The following is a 20,272-nucleotide window of genomic DNA, read 5'->3' as shown; positions in this document are numbered from 1 at the left end:
GTCCCCAGCTTGTACCGACCGGTGCAACAGAGGAACCACAAAAGGGAGGAAGGGAGCAAGGCAAGCCTGGTTATACCTACACAGTCAGATTATACAAGTAGTAGCAAATATAGCTCAGCAACATCACCAAAAATCTGATTCTATTTCCACTGAAGTCGATAGTGAAACTAGTGGAAGTAAGATAGGGTCAAACTGTTAGAATTACAAATTAATTGAATACTCTGACAATAATGATCAAAATTATAGGGACAAAGTATGATTTTTCATCTGAAATAGTTCATGAATATAGTTTATATGAAATATATGAAAGTATGAGTGATTTTTTCATTTCTGATGATGGTTAAAGATTGTAAAATATTTAAAAACCTTTAATCATTCTCCAGTAGTCATTAATAGTTTTTATATTCCTGCTATATATTTATTTAACTGGCTCCTGCGCAGGCAGCATGTAACTAATGATCCATTTGCACAAATCAATAACATGACTATGATTTTTTTCTCGTTAAATAATTGCCCATTAATTGCTTTTCTTTCTAAAGCTCTTGCAATTAACAGGAAATTCCTTAATTTGAGATATTTTGCAGCAAATAAGCAGTTATATCTTGAATCACTATTTTAAGTAATTGGAAAGCATATGATAAAATATAAGGATGTGGCTTAATTTTAGAAACTGTGAACTATGATACTAGGTTTCTATTGTCTGTGATTATTATCATTGTCAGACTATTAAATCTCTTTTAAGACTGGCAAATCTCAAAATACAATCAAGTTCTAGGTGACTTATCTCTATATAAAAATGTATAAACCCAGGAATATAGGATGAGATGGGATAGTCTGCTCCACTGATGCAGCGAAACCATAGAAATGGCTTAACAGGCCAGCTGAGGATTCCCTTGTGTGAACTCAGTGCTATTTAGGTGCATCAGGAACATGAGCAAAAAAGGGGTATCAGCAACGCACCACTGTAGAAGACACAATTGGGGGTTGTTCCTACTTATGAGTAACCCTGAAGCTTCTGTAATGTGACTGGGAACTGACTTGGTTCCCAGCTAGCCTCTGGATGAGGATGACATAGAAATGTTTTACAGCAAGGCTTGGCTAGACCTTAACACCCAGTGTTTCTAAGCATTTTCCATCTCAAAGGTACTATTTTCAGATAACAATTTAAATGCTCTACATTTTTAAATGAATATATTTATCAAGGCCACATTCAGCCTGAAATAATGTCCCTTTTTCCACTGTTCTCATTTTTTTCCCCCTGTGATACTAGCCACTGGCACTATCTCATCACAAACTCCTAAATTGTTAATGGGATTACCCACTTGTTCAACATGGCCTTAACACCTACCATATAGACCACATTACATTGAATCTAAGATAGATATTTTCTCATAGTGTTATAACTTTGCATTAGGCACTAGAGATCTAAAACAGAATTTCTCTTTTCACTGATGCTCATTTGAAATAAAGTTTTATAGAACAGTCATTGTACATGCTGGTTGGTGGGGAAAAACAAAGAGAACTGCTGAAGTTAGGAAAATATTAAGCTTAAAAATTTTCAGTTTGAAAACTATATAGTACTTCTGCTGAACTGATAATCTGTATCCACTTTAGATTATTCATAAATATGATATCCATTTCTACATGTACCTTAAGAATTCTTTTTCTTGATTACAATGTAAAAAAGAAGGAATAACTGTGTATGGACAATGATAAAGTAGCCTGCTGATAATAAATATTTGTCAGGTCTTGTCACATCTGCACAAATTCCACTGTTACTGAAGAGACACCACAGTGATAAAAAAGAGCTCAGAAAATCAATGGATCTTGAGCTAAAGCAGTTGCTAAACACACAGAAAACATCTTTATCCAACAGCCATAGTGCTGTGAAAATTCCCAAGCCTTGCATCGGTACAGCTAAGGAAAATTTAATCTTCCCAAATACTCATCAGGGCACTCCATCCTGCAGACCTGACAGCCCCACTTATAATTAATTATACAATTTCGATGGGAATATCGACTAAACAAAGCTATAAATCATAGAAAAAGTCAATAGGCATGGACACATTCAATCATGTCCCGACCAATGATTACTACTCTTAAAATACAATAATTATTTTCAGGAGCCAGCTTGAATTAAATTTCTGTCAGGCTGGTACAAGACCGGCGGTTGATGAAGGATGCGATGGATTTTTTGGGATGAATTTGGCACAGGGACATTTATCCTTTTAGATAGGTAGTTTGTTTTTAGTGATCATGGTGCTGCGTGTTTAACTAGACCATGAAGATTAGATTATCTCCAATGGCTCATTATATCGTTTATCTTTTTCTTCCACGTTTGAACTGGAAGATTTTCTGCTTCTCAGTGCATGAATGAAATGGCAGCTGATTTTGATATGTAGTGTGCTAGAATGCAATGTCTGCATATGTCTTTGCATGTAAACACGTGAGCGTGTATGTGTTTACCAAAAGCGTACATATATGTAAAGTCAACCAAGTATGCACCTGGAATTCCACTGGTGTATTGCGAATTGCAATGAACAAGAGTGATTTTGCTCAGCATATAAAAATGTTGTATAAAACAGTAGTGGAATAAGGATAAAATTAAATGCCTCAAGTCATTATAAAAATTAAGTTAAAAACCATACAAAAATGAGTAATAAAATATTTTGCTCATTTAGTCTTTTATTTCTGTCTCTAATAGAGCTAAGATAAATAAAAATAGAGGATTAAGTTGTTTTGGTTGGTCAGGTTCTGAATCTGTAACTTTATTGAGTATAATGAAATCCTCACTGTTCAAGATTTTGTTACTATTAGTCCTATTCCTTGCCATTTTATTTTTGTCAGGTTTCTGTCAAATGCTTTATATAAAATATTACGTGCTTCATGTAGAGAGACATTCTCTCATGTGTCAGGTGGAAGTGATAAAAGGCCCTGGAATTTCTAGGACCAAATGTCCTCAAAAGAAAGCATCTTCACAGGAAGTTGGTCTGTATGCATTTTCCGAAGATTTTTTTCAGTCGGTAATATATTCAGACAAAAGGAGAAACAAAAAGAATGATTACCTCAAAGTAACTATAGTTCTTCAAGAGGTTTTGTCCACATGGGTTCCACTTCTATGCATACACACTATGCACATAAGATCTCTTGTGTGAACATGTACCCAAGTGGGATCCACATGGACAAATATTTGAAAGAGAAATAAATAGATTTTCAGATTCTTCATGATTCCAGGCATAAGTTAAAACTCCTATGACTTTCAAGAAATGGGAAAGGCTGAGACCAAGCTCCTCACAACCACATATGGAAGGAACCTGATAGTAATGGATCTTCTCATGCACAAACGGGTCACAGCTATTCTGGCATTTGGATCTTATGGACAACTTCTAAGGTGTCAGAGTCCTCCTAAGATGCCAGATTGTCTTTCAGGACTGATTAGTAAAGCTATTTCCCGTATCATTTTCCAGAACATGGAAAATATATATGCACAGAAAAGGGTTAATTTCTTTATGTTTCCTTGTCCTTATATATATGTAAAACGGAAATTAATTTCTTCCCAATTTGGTTTCTCCATATCTAATTTTCAGAGGCTTTACTCTCCTTAATGTTGCCCAGCTACAAATCTTTGTGTTTTAACCAGTCATAACATAAAAAATAGAATATGTGATTTAGCACCTGTATGCAGGTGAACACCAACATCTTACACAGGTGTACACCAGCATGGCTAGACTAGAGTCAGTGGAGTTACTTTGAAATGATTTCTACAGCTGAAATGATTTGTACCGAAAGGTCCCTACAAGCATAACATACATCCTAAACTCTTCCAATACTTCATTTTTGCTCTGTTATTTTGGAAGATTAACATTTTCCCCTCAGTTACACATCTCTTAGAAACATAAATGAAATTTGGCTAATTGTGGACAACGTGTGAACAGTTTGGCCAGTATTAGAGGCTGACTTATGGAATAAAACGAATACAAAACATCTGTTTAGTATTTTTTATGCTATAAATACAAAACATTCTGTTAAGTATTTTCTATGCAAAAATTGTATTTGCATATGACTCTATAGCTTGTCAATCAAAACAGTAGTCTTTCTATATCTGCTTTCCTCTCTCATGTATCCCTGTTAAGTCTGTCTCAAGGGGCCCTGACAGACATTACACTGGCCACATATTCATTCAATTAATGGCATGATAAAAAGAGGAATAAGCCACAAAGTTATTACCGCAGTATAAGCATAATAACTTTGTAGCTGGTTCCTATCGTGTCTTTAATTGAACACGTGCCCAGTCATCCTAGCCTCCAGAGAACTTCAAGACTCCACCGAGCTCCAGAAGCTGGTCAGCTGATCCAGGCACCTAGCCAGGGGAGTGTAGGAAGCCAAACTTCGTATTTGCTAATGTGCGGACAACCCAGGATCATGATCCTAAGTTCCCCTTGTACTGGCAATATGGTGCGATGAGATCTCATGCTCAATTTCATAATCATGCCTCCTGCCAGGTACATGTGGCATGGCAGGAAGTAAGAACATTGGGATTCTGCATCAGACCCCATTATGCCTATAATTTAACATCTGTCAGCAGCCAAAGACAGATAATCACACTAGTTAGAATCTCTCCATTTCTATTTCTGACTCTTCTTCAGTATTCTTTGTGCAATACAAAGGGATAGGAATTTTGATAATAGTTCACCTTTTCTTTAAATTTATGTCTTTTAATGTTGCACAATGAAGGGTAAAAAATAAATAAAGAGGCTACATGAAGAAAGAGAGCAAAGATGATAGAGAAAGAAACACAAACTTTGTTAAACATGTTTTAAATACAAATTTAAAATTCTTTCCATGCAAAACTGAACACAACATAGAGCAGATGCCACAGTTAGAGGTCACTCAATTTAGAAATCATCATACAAAAGAGATTTTTTCTTCCAAAAGAGGAACAAAACCAAAGGGTTATTATATTATTCTTAAATTCTAGATACATTTTGTCTCCCATTTTGTGCACAGAAGCATTCAGAAGGACAAAAGGATGGATAGAGGTGCACTGTATATCTTTACATTTAATCTAATTTATTTTTAATTACTGTAGAATCATAAACTTACCGCAGTGCCATTGTTATCCCTAAAAACATCTTGATTAAAGTAGTCAAAAAGCTTCTTTTCTAATTGTAGCATAACCTGAGAAAATAAAGCAGAAAAAAGGTAGAGAATTTCTGCCCCAAGTGGTCCATACATTTCAGCTGGTGACAGTCTTCCTTAGCTATATAACTTCAACCTTTTAAATCTACAGTACAATTCCTAGGTCTCTAAGAACTCCATCAAAAAAGTTCATTTGGTTAACTGGCAATCACTTAACAAGACTGAAATAGTAATGTTACACAGAGTAGAAGTCTATATTTACCTCTAAATGATGCCTAGTTTTCACTTGGAAAGCTTTCTGTGCACATCAGACAAGACTATATCCAACCAAATCCTGAGTTTCATTAAATACTACTTCATTCCTCAAAGGGGTTCTTCTTTCATACAGGGTCAGATGATAACTTAACTCCTCACATTTTATGATTAAACCTTTGTATATGGTGACCATATATTTCCTGATATCTGTTCTTTTGATATGTATGTGATATATTTTTTGATACCTGTTTTTTTATGCCTGTTTTGACAGTATCTCAAAACAGGACCTCTCCCTCCACCTCCACACCTCCACCTCCACATGCTTAGATGTTTCTGACTCCAGTTCCAGCGGAGCATGCTGGCTGAGCAGGGGTGTGTGGGGAGTGTGCTGCTGGTCAGGGGACATGCACACCTAAGGCATCTTGTCAGTGTCTTCAAATGAATGCTTTGGTCACATTTTCAGAAACCTCTTCTGATGCTTGAGACAGGCATTTAAAACAGGACTTTTACAGTGAAAATGGGACATATGGTCAACTCTATATCTGGGGTCAAAAATTCATCTTTGATGTTATTCTAGTGACTTTCAGGAATTGCAGCCAGAGTCAAATTTTGTCTTTGGCGTTTGTTAGTCTAAATAGTGGATATCCAACAATGTCTGCATTCACTTCTATGACACGAACTGTATTAGGTTACATACCTTTCGGTCATTATCAGATTCACGAAATATTAGCTTGACTACTTCATTTGTGTCAGCTGCTCGGATAGTCTGCATTGTAGCTTTTGCACAAAGTGTCTAATTAAAAAAAAAGAGACACACAAACAGGAAAGACTGTTTAAATGGAAGGTAAGTTCCCTTTTCATGCAACTTTCTCAGTCATTGCACATCAAGTGTATAATCCAGTGCCAATTTGATAGTGTTTTTGCTGCAGAAATTTCATAGTAAACCAAGCACTCCTTAACTCATTATAGTAGATACTGAATTTAAAAGCATGATAGCATAGCATCCGTTTGCATTATGCATGACCGTACGGCCACTCCCTGGAGCTACTGGCTTCCAGACCTTACTGGTTCACATTACCCTTCTTTGCCCCTCCTCTTATCCTTTGTATTTAAATCTCCTTCTATTTAGAACCACTGCTTTCTTCAATTCCATTCATAGCTCTGATGCAGTACACTGTGAGCTACAAAAGCTTTTGCCTCTGTGAACCAGTGAGTCTCTAAGGTACCACCCCACCCTGACAGAACATGACATGGACAATGGAAGGAAGCTCTGCCAGCCAACTGTAAAGGCTTAGCTCTTGTTTGCAAATTCATCTGAGTTTCCTATCCAAACATTAATTCAATTTACAAAACAAACACAATCCTTTTATAACATTATACTTGCCAGTGGAAGTTCAGGTTATCTGAGCAGCAAAGGTCTGTGTGACCACCCTTCTTAATAGCACTGTACCTCTTGTTTTTTGGGGAGGGACATCTCTTCTGGCTAAAAGGTACTGCATCTGATCTAGGCTCACAGGTAAGCCAGGTGGAGTGTGAGTCTTGCCCCTGATTTATCTTTTATCCGTATGGAGGTCCAATTTTAAGACTATAGCTACATTTGGAAGAATTAACTTTAGAATCTGTTGCATACCACTAGAGATGGACTTGAGGTTTTCCTGAAGCACTTAAGCATATGCTTAAGTCATATTAGAGTTAAATGCATGCTTAGGTGATCTGATAAGTGGGAATATATTGCTGAATCAGGGCCAAGGTGCAGGAGAAAATTAGGAGAGTTAGTAGGGATTTTTTTCCTGAATAGAGGTTTATTTTACTAGTGTCTCCCAACTGAACAGTGGTAAAGACCAACATTAAATTATGAATAAGGGAAGTGGTTATTTATTTGTATCTGTGTATACTTTTTCATATTGGGTAGAAAATATATTTTGGTTTTGCATAATGTTTCATTATAAAATATACATTTAATGTTTCTATGATAGTTGAGAATCCCAAAGCATTTTATGAACCTTAGAGAACTGATCTGTATTGTTACAGAGTTATAAGTTATGAATGTATCATTATCCCTACTTACAGATGGGAAAACTGAAGGGAAAACATCACGTAGACATAACATTTGCGTAAGCTACATTGGAATTTGAAGTAAATTGGATTTCTTCAGTACCAGAACAGAATTTAGCTTTTTTCATTTTATCTACTGGCACCTGGAAAGTCAGTGGCAGAGAGGAAAATAGGGCTCAGTTTGTTTGCTTATTTTATTTTATTTATATGCAGTTATTATATTGCTGAGCATCTAAACAAATAGACTTGCCAATGGAAAAAAATCATTTTCATACCCAAGGATTCTAGTTCTCAGCTGAAACTAGCAATGCTAGATTATGAGCAGTCCAGAGAAGGATTCACTTTATAAAATGCACCTGCTCAGGGTTTTTTTCCTTCAATTCTATGAATTAAAAAAGGGCTAACTGATTTTTTCCTCTTGGTCTTCTTCCTCTGGATGCTAGATTTTCTACCCTGAACCTAATGCCACACCTAAATTATAAATGCCTGACAACAGCAACATAATGCAAAATCTGGCACCACTACCATTTACAATGGTGCAAGTATTGTTATTGGAATATTTGAATACATATTTCTTACAAGGGGAGAAAACTTGCATGAACACAGGGCACCCTTGGAAAATGGCGCTTGTATTTTCAAATATTCCAGGACAATTTTGTTCAAGAGATCAAGCTCTGGGAGAACATAGGGAAGATGTTAAAATAAACTAGTAAAGGTCATGTTAGGAGGAGGGAGAAGGAGTGGCACGCCAAGCCCTTGGGGGAGCTGCAGTTTTGATTTTGTTTTATTTTTTAACATAGACCTAATCACTTTTTCCACACACCACCACAATTTACCTTGGATCCCATTTTGTCTCTTTTGACAAGTAATTAACATTTTGCCATCTGTGTCTGTATGCAGTTACCAATGAGGTAATCCACCAGCGAGCCATTCCCAAAGTGCACTCCCTCTGATACCAGCTATTGAAATTCAAAGCACAGATTAGCTAATCGGGTCAAGCCCAAAAAAATAGCCCTTTGGACTCATGTGTCACAAATCAGTCTGGTCGCCTTTAAACAGCGCACCAGATTAGAACAAGCACCCGAACAAACCGAAGCGGAAAACCCGCCGCTCTCTAAAGCTGGTTTCTAAAGCCCTAACAAATCGCTCCATCTTTCACTCATTTAAACTTTCCAAATGAGGGTCAATATGGTCCCCTAGCATCCAAATGCTAATGCGCTTAAGTGCGCTTAAGCAGCTTTCCGGAGTGAATGGGCCAAAGAAGGGCTCGAAAAAACAAGGCAGAGTTACTGTCACTGTCAAAAAGTCATTGTAGCTACCCCCAGAGTGGTCACAATTCAAGAAATTCATGATTTCTGTCTCTTAAAGGCATCTGCTTGAGAACATTTTTTTTTCTGAGCTGCTTTATCTCACAACTTCAGGCCTGCTCTAAAAGAAAAAAAATCTGATCGACTCTTGAGAACCAATAAAGAGAAAGGACCCACATACCTTATTGCTTTCAAATTTCACACACACAAAAATGTTACCTTATTCACAAACAAAAAGTGATTGGGCAAAGGTTCATTTCTTATACAAGCTGAAGCATTCCTTTTTTCTCCCTCCTTTCAATTTCTACAAAGTCGTAGTCACCCAAGCAGAAAACTTTCGGGAACATGTGCTTTTTAGGCTAGTCTACTGATGAAGGGATTTTGTTGTTAGAAAGAAAAAAAACCCAAAATGCTAGGAAAACATGCTGCTCTTTTCAATATTTAAGGTTCCTTCAAATGCATCTTTTTTTATGAAGCTAGATGATGGTAAACCAAATATCAGAAACTTCTACCAAGTTTTCTTTTTAACTAAGGCATCGAGGGATTGTTTTTGCAAATAAAATATTGCTACAATATTTGCAGTAAGAGCTGCTGCTCAATTTTCACTCTTCAGCTATCTATTACTCTAATTTTTACTTGGATTATCCACATAAGTAAACTTCTAAGAATGTCACAGTAATTTAATTTAAAAATACACATGAAAACCCTTTATGGTGAGTTGTAAACAAAGTCATCACTTTTCCGATATAAGTCCATTTACTCAGAGCTTACTAAATTGTATTACTGTAAAAAGTTATGAATGCAAGTTTTGGTAATGATAAATTAAAATTTTTGTAAGAGTTACTTGCCTCTATATTCACTGCTCTTCTGCCCCTGAGAGACAAATCTACTTTGATTTCCAGGGCAAATGCAACCTTTGAAATTCTTCTGTTTTGCTTTGTATGTAAGGTACTAAAATATTTTACAGTATTCTGCAATACTGAATACTACTCCACTTTTAACTATCAAAAAAAAAGACATTTAGGTATACTGAAACATGGCAGCCATTCATTACATGTAAAGAAAATACCTTAAACCAGTAATTTTTTTTTTCTTTTTCATTAGTACATCTCTGCTGAAAAATGAGTTTTCTTTTTCATAACTACTTGCTAGAGACCTTCCAGAGTTTTGTATCAAATCCTGATATCTGATGTATTTTACTGCATGCTTATACATACTTCAATTAAAAAGATTCTGCAAAAAATGCATATATATCTGGGCACATACGAATTCAAACTTTCCTATTGTTTCTGACTATATAGTCTAAAATGTGTATTGTTTTGCCCAGGTGAACTAACTAATCTTAGGAAACTGTTATAGCTTTTTAATTCTATGCAAAATAAATAGTTGGAACACATAAGTGCCTCTTTATAATGAAAAAGTTCCAGCAATACTTGTAACTCAGGTATAGATGTTCAAAAAGCCCCCGACAGAAGAAGTCTATCACACTTTACTTAGAATGCTATGAGTTAGAGTGCGAATGAATCAAACAGACATTCGCCATTCGGTGGGAGGGGGTCAGTACCTGCCTATAGTGGCCAAGGCCAGCAGGAGGGGCCCCTCTCCCCCCACCAGCTGTCAGCAGCAGCTAGGGGGAGGAAAGTGGGTGAATGGAGCACCTCCACCATGAGGGTCACCCCCACAGCTTGTTGACTGGGTTCTCAGGGGGCCTAGGCAAGGTCTGCACAGCAGTGGGTATGGGGGGCGGGGGGTGTCCCCTTCCCACCCCAGCCTCTTGACAGCTGCAGCCAGAAGCTGCAGCACAGGGCTGCCCAGCCCAGCCTGGCTTTTCACTGTGTTGGGAACTAGGGCTGGGGAAGAGGAAACAAAACCTCTCTGCCATGTGGACCTGGCCCAGCCCCCACCAAGACCCAAGCCTGCAAGCTTGGGAGGGCGGATCTGCATGGCAGAGAGGCTCTGTTCCCGCCCTACCTCCCCAACCCAGCTGTGTGGAGAGGAGACAGAGCCTTTTCTCTCTTCTCTGTGACAACCCAGGGGAAGGGCTGGGCCCAGTTGCTCGCCCAGAGAAGATGAGCACCAGCTGAGGCTAGCAAACTACCCAGCGATGGGCCCCTGGGATGGTAGCTGAATGCAATCTACATTGAAGCACGATGGTACAGACATTCAAAAAAGCACTCTAACCTAAAACGCTTTAGTCTAATACCACATCGAGGGTTAACTTAGAGCAGGATCCACTATTTCTAAAGCACTTTAAGTGCTGTGAACATCTGTTCTGTTATGGCTTTAAAGCACATTAAGGTAATGTCTGTACCTAGCCTTTAAAGCACATTAAGGTAATGCCTGTACTTAGCCCCAGATTCCTAGTGCATGAGGAAAAGTGATTTTTTCAGAAACTTTCATGGGTTTATCAAAGCTGCTTCCTTTTATAGCAAGCCAGATGCAGAAGGACAGACAGTAAAAAGGGCTGAGATTCCCAATCAACTGAAATCATGCACTATCTTGAACACAGCACTAACCAAAACATCATTTAGGATAATAGATTAATCTTTTGTGCATTTTGACAGGCTATAAGAGAAATACATAGCTCATCTCAATTATGAAAAGCAAATACTTTTAGCCACTTGTCCTGAAACAGTCCTTGAAAAAAATTTGCCTGACACTTATTGAATCAGAAAAACCAAATGCTTTTTTATTATCGTTAGGAGGCAAACTGCATTTGAAACAATCTAAGACTTAGATTTGCTACTTTGGAAGTAACAGAAACATCTGTCTTGTTCAGGCTGTTCTTGATCTTGAAGGGGCCTATTCTCTTTTTCATTTAAATTGGCGTAAATCAAGAGTAACTTAACTGCACTCAGTTGTGAGAGTAATCATGTTCAGATCCTGAGAGCTTGAGAACGTCAGCCTTTTTGTTGTAACACCAATGAATAGGACACATTCTAGCCAATGTTAATTAGTGTTTCTGTGTTTAATATTTTTGTACATGTACTTTTGTACATAGATATTTCTGTTTTAGTGCAGGGCTATTCGGTCAGATGGCTGAAGAGCTAAAATCCCCAATACCAGGCAATGAAATCATATGCAAACACCAGTTTTTTTTGCCAGAGGGGAGGGGGAAAAATTCATTCAGGCTAAACCTCAGTGGAAAAGAAGGAACAGAAATAGTTAGAGCAACTTAGAGAAGTGACTTGGTTCTCAATAGTCAAGGGAAGTGAAATCAATTTTCTAGTAGGGGCCAAAATTTAGCACTGACATAAATGATGGCTCAACAGAAAACTAATACACATGGGTGTAAGCGCCAAAATAGTTGAACTTGCAGAGATTTGGATTTTAGTCAATGTTAAAAAACACTGTTATGCTAATAGACTGTAGGGATCAAATTCAGATAACTATTAGCAGGTGCAACACCCACTGATGTGTCTGGACCCAGAATTGTTCACTACCATAAGCTAAAGTAACAGTTTGATGTATTTTACATCACCCTGTTGACTGCCTGGTCTGTTCCATCATTTTCTGTTCTCTTCTTATATCATTTATACTCCTTCTGTACATCTTCTGACAATAAGTGCATGCTACACTATGTTACTGCTTCTACCATTGTATGAAATGTATCTCAGTGTTTTAATTCAAACCTGCACCATTCCAACCTAAAGACTTCCTGAGAAGGGTTGTAGGGCCTCACAGGCTCTACCACAGTACCTTGGTCTCCATTTGGAGTTCTTTAGTTTGCAAAGGTTTAATTTAGATTTAAAACACTTATCTGAGCAGTATATGTCTGCGGCAATAGCTCTGATATTAAAAATACTCTTTCAAGTTTAAGTTGCAGAAATGTAACTGGTCTGCTGAAAGGACTTGCTTGTTCCTGAAGCATGGCTCTACAGTCCTACTCTCTATTTCCTTGTATGGAGCTCCCCATTCCTTCAAGTGAGATGACATGGCTGCTTCTGGGCTGTGCATCTACAAGAACATCTTTTTTCCTCCATACTCAAATAAATGTCTTCAAACTTGTTTTTCATAAGAACGATTTAATATTACTATTCACACAACATTAAAGTGCTTGATTCTTCCCAGACAAATAAGAAGACAAGGTCTTGCTACCAATGAACTAACAATGAATAAAGCACAGTACAGACAAAAGGGAGCGTAAGAAAGGACATAGCAACAAAGTGACTGGCACCTGTCTTCTTCTTTCCAAGGATTTGTTTTGTTAATTAAATTTCAAGTGTGCATTGTGATATGAGCCAAGCAACATGGTAAGGAGATTGGTGTGAGGGCAAGGGTGGAGAGTTATTAATGGAAAACACTTCATACGGTCATAGTAACTATTTGTGGCATTAAAGACAGCTCTGATGTATGAACTCCAGTTGAAAAAAAAAAAAAGAGGTAACTAAACTAATCTTACTAATGCAGTTGAAATGAGGATTTAGAAGAAAACCCCTGACTATAACTGAATACAGGACAATTCAATAAAATTATCACCCTCTTCAATGAGGCTGAAAACACTACATGCTTTATAAGCCATACTCAAAAGCAACATAGATGGGCGGAAGGGTGGTAGATATCATATTCTGTGTGTAGCTTTTTTCCTTCGAGACTCTTCTCTCTCAGCACACCTTTGCAGCAGCATAGTAAGATACGGTTACTCTTTTTGCTTAGTTAGCCAGGTTGAACTGCTGCAGGTTTTTTCTGTTAGGAGATTTTGGTGAGAGAGTCTAGTGTTTCTTCAATGCTATTTATTTAAAAAGAAATCTACAAACTCCTGTTTCCCTGAACATGGAAGCATCAAACAGGAGACACTTTCTTTACCAATAGTCCTAAAACCCTTTCAGTCAAAGCTCAGCTTGAGATTTTCTCTCTTTTGGCTTTTCAATAATCCACTATCAGCAGCATACCTAGACTCCTGGAGGCCCTGGGCAAACTTCTAGTATCAGGCCCCGCTTTGCCAGAGATAACAATAATAAAAATTTAAAAATTACTATTTTGGGGCCTCCTTTCTGTCCAGGCCCTAGCAGCCACCCAGTTTGCCCATGCCTGTGTCCAGCCCTGTCCACTGTGTGTTCAAGTAGTGTCTGGCTGCCATGCTCTCTCATCTTTTCTGGCTTTTTTGCTATTTCTCTCTCAGCTTGACAAATCACTACAAAATAGCAGCCAGCAAAGCCCATCCACCTACATGTGCCTTGCACATGGTTTTATATTTTGGTAGAGGCAGCAATCTATTTCTCCTATCAGATTCATTAAAAAAGCTTAGTGGCTCTTTGCTACTATGTTAAACAAAGGACAGCGGTTATGCTCTCCAGTTTCAGTCCAGTTCATATATCCTCCAACTCTTAGTTTTTTCCACGATCATCTTGAAATCCAAACACTGTTACCCTGGACAAGCCTATACATACTTCAATTAAAAAATATTCTGCAAAAAATGCATATGTCTGGGCACATATGAATTCAAACCTCAGACAAAGAAAATGAAATCTCACAAGCACTCTGAAACATTTTGGATTTGAAGTGGACAAATCAGGAGCATCTATTAAAGTGAACTATATTTAGTATTCTACAATCTGGACAGAACTTGGGGCTATCATCATTTTTCTTAACTAATACTGTGAAGGAAGCTCAAAGACTGGTTTAAATCTTGATATACAAATATAATTTGTATCTTTGTTGGATCAGGAAAACAACTCATTGTTCACTGAAAAGTCTCTTAGACTGTTTTGTAGTTATTTGCTGAAAGGTACAGCATCATATTGGAATGACCCACTATAAACTCTTCCTCCTTTGTAACTTTCTTCTGCACTCGCATTACCAGGTCCACAGGCTTAAGTTTCATAGTGGTGGTTCTTTTTTTTATTTGCTGCTTATCAGATATAGTGAGGAATCTAGTAGAGATATACTTTTACTTCAGATCCTCAGGAGCTTTGCAGTTCAGGTTCTTCTGAGGTCCTGCCTCTCAAAACAGGTTTCAAACCCATCCCATCTGTGGTGGAAAGCTCATACAAAATGCAGACTTCTATTATGGTTTCTGCCCCTGTTCACAGGACCACTTGTTTACTGCTAACCAGTGTCCATAAATATTTTATTTCCACCTGAGCCACATCTTTCAATAGCCTAAGAGTTGCTTTTCCTGGCATTTATTATATAGCTCCAAGCTATACTGACATCCAAATGGATTATTACCTATGCAGCATCCACAATCTTAGCTATCAAGACTTCATGCTCAAATTCCTCAACTTTAGTTCTCAACCTGAACTTCTCCAATCTTTCAATCTGTATACATATCTCACTCAGTGGGCATGTCTACACATTCATTAATGCGCCTTAAATACTGTGCATTTAATTTAGTACTTTATTAATAAGTACCAACTAAATGTGCAGCACCTAGATTTACTGCACAGTAGCGCTGGCACACATGTTTTAGTGATGCTTATTGCACATTAGCTTAATAACACTGTGCAGTAGACTATTAACATGGTTCTTCCCATGACACACTACTGTGCAGCATTATGAGGCTAATGCAGAGTGTCTCATGTAGATGCACCCACTGTCACCATATGAGACCAGTTGGGTGATTTAGTTTTGGATCCCAATTCTAATCCTTTCTTTTAACCATTTTTGCATGTGAGGTCTAACTGATTCTTTGGACTGTTTCTACTAGGCAGATCATATTATATGTTCAATAGCCAAACTCACAGATCCACAAAAACATCATGAAAAACTGCTCCTTGTAAAGGCTTGTCCCTTCATCCGGATGTCCCTCCCCATCCCTCTTTCCCAAACTGGGGATTTTTCACTAGACTGTTTAACACTATTCTGCCAACCTTGTAGCTGTAGCAATCTTTTTCCACGTGGCCATTTTTTTCAGTACTAGCCTGAAACTGAATTACTTCTCAATTTTTGAATTATTTTCAGTTTCCCTTGTTTCACCATCCAAATATATTATTTTTTCCTAACTATTAAAAAATGTCACAAATCAGAGTAGAATCCCTTTTTCCATCATGCATGTTCTGTCATATCAAACAGAGCTCATGGTGATCAGTCTCATCTTCCTTTGTACTGCCTGCTTCCTTTGCTGGTCCACCAGTGCCAGGGAAGATTAACATTTTATTGTAAATTCCATGAAGGATCTTTCAGCCTTATTTCATTCATCTTGATTTGCAAGTCCAAGCCCAACTGAGCAAGTGTAACGTGGTACATCCCCAGTGAATCCTAGGAGGTCTCATTGGCATCTCAATATGTTTGGAACACACAATTCCACACATCCTCTACCAATTTAGGTAGAGTTTCTTCTTTCCTTCTCTTTTTTATCTCAGCATGCCCTGGCTAGCTCAGATGGCTGGCTGCCTCCAAATAGTATAAAAAGGACTATGAACAGATCTAGATAATTCAGTCTTTTTTTTTTTTCCAGCTGCAACAGAGTCGTCTGTTAGAAACTCCTATCTTCCTAGCCTCTCATTTGGGCTGTGAGGACTTTCACAAAGTTTTCCCACTAGAGATGTGGATTTTTGAATTACTGGGGATGTGATAATGCGATGTCTGTATTCTGGGCCTTCCTGAGCCATAAATGAGATTGAAAATTCTTAAACTGTTGCTCTAACTCAAGTCCCCTGACTGGCCCAACTCCACATCCAGGTAGCTGATTTCCACTTTGTTTTCCTTCTCTTGGACCCATAAGTCCTTGCTGCAGGTCTTCTTTGTTAGTACGTTTCAAACTGGCTGAAATGCTCCGTGTCCCCATTCTGGGGAAAAACTTTTGGTCATAGCAATTAGGTTGCTGCCCCTCTGATTCATTTTGCCAGTCTGCACTTGGACTTTCCAGTAAGTTTGGATACTCTGTGGCTGCTGCTGCCGAACCAAAGATTCCATTTCCACCTGCTACTGTCTTTGATTTTTCTGAAATGTTTCAAATTTAAAGCTAATGCCAAGCTTGTAGTATATTAAACTTCCAATAGCTGGGCTGGTTCAAACAGGTGCTGCATATACAGAGGTGACCCAAGCAGGGTGTGGAGATCTGGGCAAATCAGTCTGTGTGGGGCCCCCCCCCAGATGCGAGGAAGCCAGCGGCAGATTTGGTGGTGGGGAGTGGGGGTCCTGAGCTGCCGGAGGTGGTGGATTTGGTGGTGGAGGATGGGAGGGTGCTGAGCAGCTCAATGTAAAGCTGGCGGTAGCATGGAGTCGCCGCAGCCGCTCTGCCCGGCTCTGTGGGGCCTCCACCCCCCCCCCCCCCCCCGGACAGCCCTGTGCATATATTACAGATCAAGGCCCCGTCACATGCTATAGTTATGATGCAATTAATGCAGTAATTGCACCATAGCTAAGATGCATAAATTGAATTTTCTGTCCTTTTTCAATCCCTTTGTAAGTATGCTCGCTTCACTCCACTCCAACTCAAGATATGCTCTGAATTTTCAAACATCAATTTTAGTTTTGCATGGTTTTGAAATCAGACCACAAAATTCATATGGGTGCTGTCAGTATTACACTAGCTACTTTGAACCTCAAGGTGAGAGGAATGTAAAACAGTTTTTATTTTAGCTGGTCCCTTAACACTTCAATATGTCACCTTACATGCAATACTTGGAAAGTGCTTCACAAATGAGGGTGAATATCATTAGCCTACTTAACAAGTAGAGAAAGTGAGACGCAGAAAACCAGACTGTCTTGCACAAGCTGCTGGAGTGAATCCGGGGCAATGTCAGGTATAGCACCCTATGTCTACATAGTCACAGTGAGGGTGTGTTCTCTACCGGACACCACCACTTTCTCTTAAGTTAATTAATGTTAATACATAAAAAAAACTGAAGTGAGCATTGTCATGCCATATTTGTTTTCTGTCTATATTAAGTTTGCTGAATGGGAAACACACTAAACAACATTCACTGTTAAGACTTAGCATGGCCAAATTTTCAATGGACTTCTTCAATTTTGGAGAAGAAAACTGCCATTCTTATAGATTGAACATTAGCTGCTGTATTTTCAAGATACAAACCATAACAACTATTACTCTTCTTTTCTGAAATGTCAACAACATTCAATTTTGGAATAATGATTCTTCTGCTTCTACTACCTCACTGCTTATGGGACTGCAGATAGAGTTGCAGCTGCCCATTTAATACTTTATTTTAGGTCTTTTGAATATCAAGGCTGGACTCATTAAGAAAACAAAGTCCTTCTTCAGAAATGTCCACGAGTGGCTTTCCTTGATAACTGAACAACGGAACAGAGTGCAGGAATTAGAAACATTCAAATATGCAAGAGAAAGATTTCTTAGGGCGGTAATCTTTTATTAGACCAAATATATAGTTGAGATAGAGTTAGACAAGCGTTTGAGTACAAGATGTTCTGGTCAGACCTGAAGAAGAATAAGCCAAGCACAGCATAGTAAAAAAACAGTTGCCAGAGGGGGTGAGAGAAATTGCTAGGGGTAGCAGACACACAATTAGCAGAAGAAAAAAAAGAAGCTGATTACTGGGAGACCAAGGCCTCTCAAAAGGGAAGGTCAGTCTCACTTTTCATGTGCAGAAAGAATGGAGGAGTCAGGTAGATTATAATGTGCTATAAAACCTTGACTTTAAGTCCTTGGGAAAATGTCTTCCATTTGAAAGGAATCAGGACTCATGGTAGAGGTGATATCTTTTATTAGACCAAATAGATTTTTGCAAAAAATTTTTTTTGCAAAATTCTAGCTGCTTTAATAAAAGATGTCACCTTTACCACGAGTCTCAATTGCTTTTTCCTCTAAACCAATATAGCTACAACCTGGATACTTTCTATTTGAAAGCGTGTTTATTCTCTAAAAATTCTAAGCAAATTATTTTACCTTGTTAGTTTGTAGAATCAACAAAGGCATTTTTACACATGCAAGCACCACAGTGCCAGGTGCTTTGGAATGCGCATCAGTGCTGAGACAATGGTGGCAGCATGCTTTTGAACTAAAACACCTTTTATGTGTTTTAGTTCAAAAGTGCACCGCCACCGTTTTCTGTGTGCTGACACACATTTCACCACTTATACAACTGCACGCAGCGCAGTGCAGTTTGCGTCAGCTCACATGCAGAGCAGCAGATCTCCGGCACATTGCGGGACAAAAAGATATGCGTATAAATGCTCCATGAGACCGTACTTATCCCCAAAACATTAATGTAATTGCACCTTCCTTTCTCATGTAAGAAACTATGAACTATTATACTGATTACCTTGCATCTAGTAGCTGTTTAGGAGGTCATTTAGGAGGTCAATTCTGTGAGTGAGAACGTCTCAAATGTGTAACAGTTTGAAGAACAGGGTCATCAAGTTTTCTTACAACATAAGTGGATTTGGCTTTAAGGACACTTAAGTGAATGCTACAATGTATACTTCACCATCCCATATAATAGACAGGTACTGTTTTTGCAATTATTTTGGGGATCATGCAATAAAAATATGAACTTTCAGTCTACAGCATGGCACAGGGAACTAGAACTTGATAAATTCTTCCTGAGAACTCACATCTTCTTTCCTTTGAGAACATTATATATAACTGCATCTCTTTTCCCACCCCTTTCATCAGCCACTCAAAAAGGCAGTGAAAGAATTAACTAGTTAATGTTTCCAAAATTCTTGGAAAAGGGAAAGTATGATGTATATAGTCAACATTAAGATGCTCTTATATCTAAAGCTCCAAAATGAAGTTGTGTTCCTGTGGGTTAGCTGGTCCAAATAAACTTCCCACATTTACTAATCCAACCCTCCTCACAGAAGGTTTTAGCAGTCCATATGAACAGTGAACAGCATTCCAGTTGCAATCGATATGTTTGTGTTGAAATACTTTCCTGCTGTGGGATGACAATTAGTCTGAGGAATATATTACCAACTAACTTTAGAAACTGTAAAGCACAGCATTTGTACTTAAAATGCAAAAAATTAAGGAGAAGCTAGGAAGTAGCACAACAGGTGGCAAACTTTACTTCTTATTAGTAAAATTTGTTTTTCATTAAATATATAAATAACTAGGACAATTTTTTTAATATTTAGCATGGCAGCCAAGATGCTGTCTCTCTTCAAATCTAGAATGTGCCCTGAAGAATATAATTTAGCAGAAACGTAATTAATTTACCTATTAAAAAACCCTGTTTTGAGATCAATTTATTCCCAATAAAACCTTTACCTGCAATGGAATCCCATCCCAGATAAATCTCTTATTTTATATTATGTGGCACATCTACCTTTTTGAGCTATTTGGGCTCATCTTTACTCTTAATATAAGAGAATTAAAAGAAAGCTAAATATCCATCTATATATTTAATGGTGCTACTAAAAAACAGCTCTTACCTGGCCATAGATCTCTACATGTACAGCCCTAAGTACTTTAATCTTATTACAAATTTACATCATCTTCAGATGTCAAGTAACACCTCAAGGGTGAGGCTAATCCCAGTGACATATGAACAGCAGGATATGACATTTTCCAATCCATTAGTATCAGCAGGAATGCTTCACCAAGCTAAATGATCAACCACTACAAACTGAAAAGAAATGTCTTGTGA

At 38.1% G+C, this 20,272-nt stretch overlaps 1 protein-coding gene across 1 annotated transcript in view; it reads right to left on the bottom strand.

The window, feature by feature from the left end:
- Positions 1-5,091: 5,091 nt before the first annotated feature.
- Positions 5,092-20,272, bottom strand: part of LOC102368100 (type I inositol 1,4,5-trisphosphate 5-phosphatase-like) — a 95,335-nt gene continuing 80,154 nt past the window's right edge. Inside the window, exons 4-5 of the mRNA XM_006038830.2 lie at positions 6,092-6,187; positions 5,092-5,178 (exon numbers count right to left, since the gene is read on the bottom strand). Coding sequence (XP_006038892.2) covers positions 5,092-5,178; positions 6,092-6,187 — 183 coding nt within the window. The remainder of the gene's footprint in view (positions 5,179-6,091; positions 6,188-20,272) is intronic.

Source organism: Alligator sinensis, unplaced genomic scaffold, assembly GCF_000455745.1.
Source record: "Alligator sinensis unplaced genomic scaffold, ASM45574v1 scaffold1425_1, whole genome shotgun sequence".
NCBI lineage: Eukaryota > Metazoa > Chordata > Crocodylia > Alligatoridae > Alligator > Alligator sinensis.
This window is presented reverse-complemented; position numbering and strand designations above follow the sequence as displayed.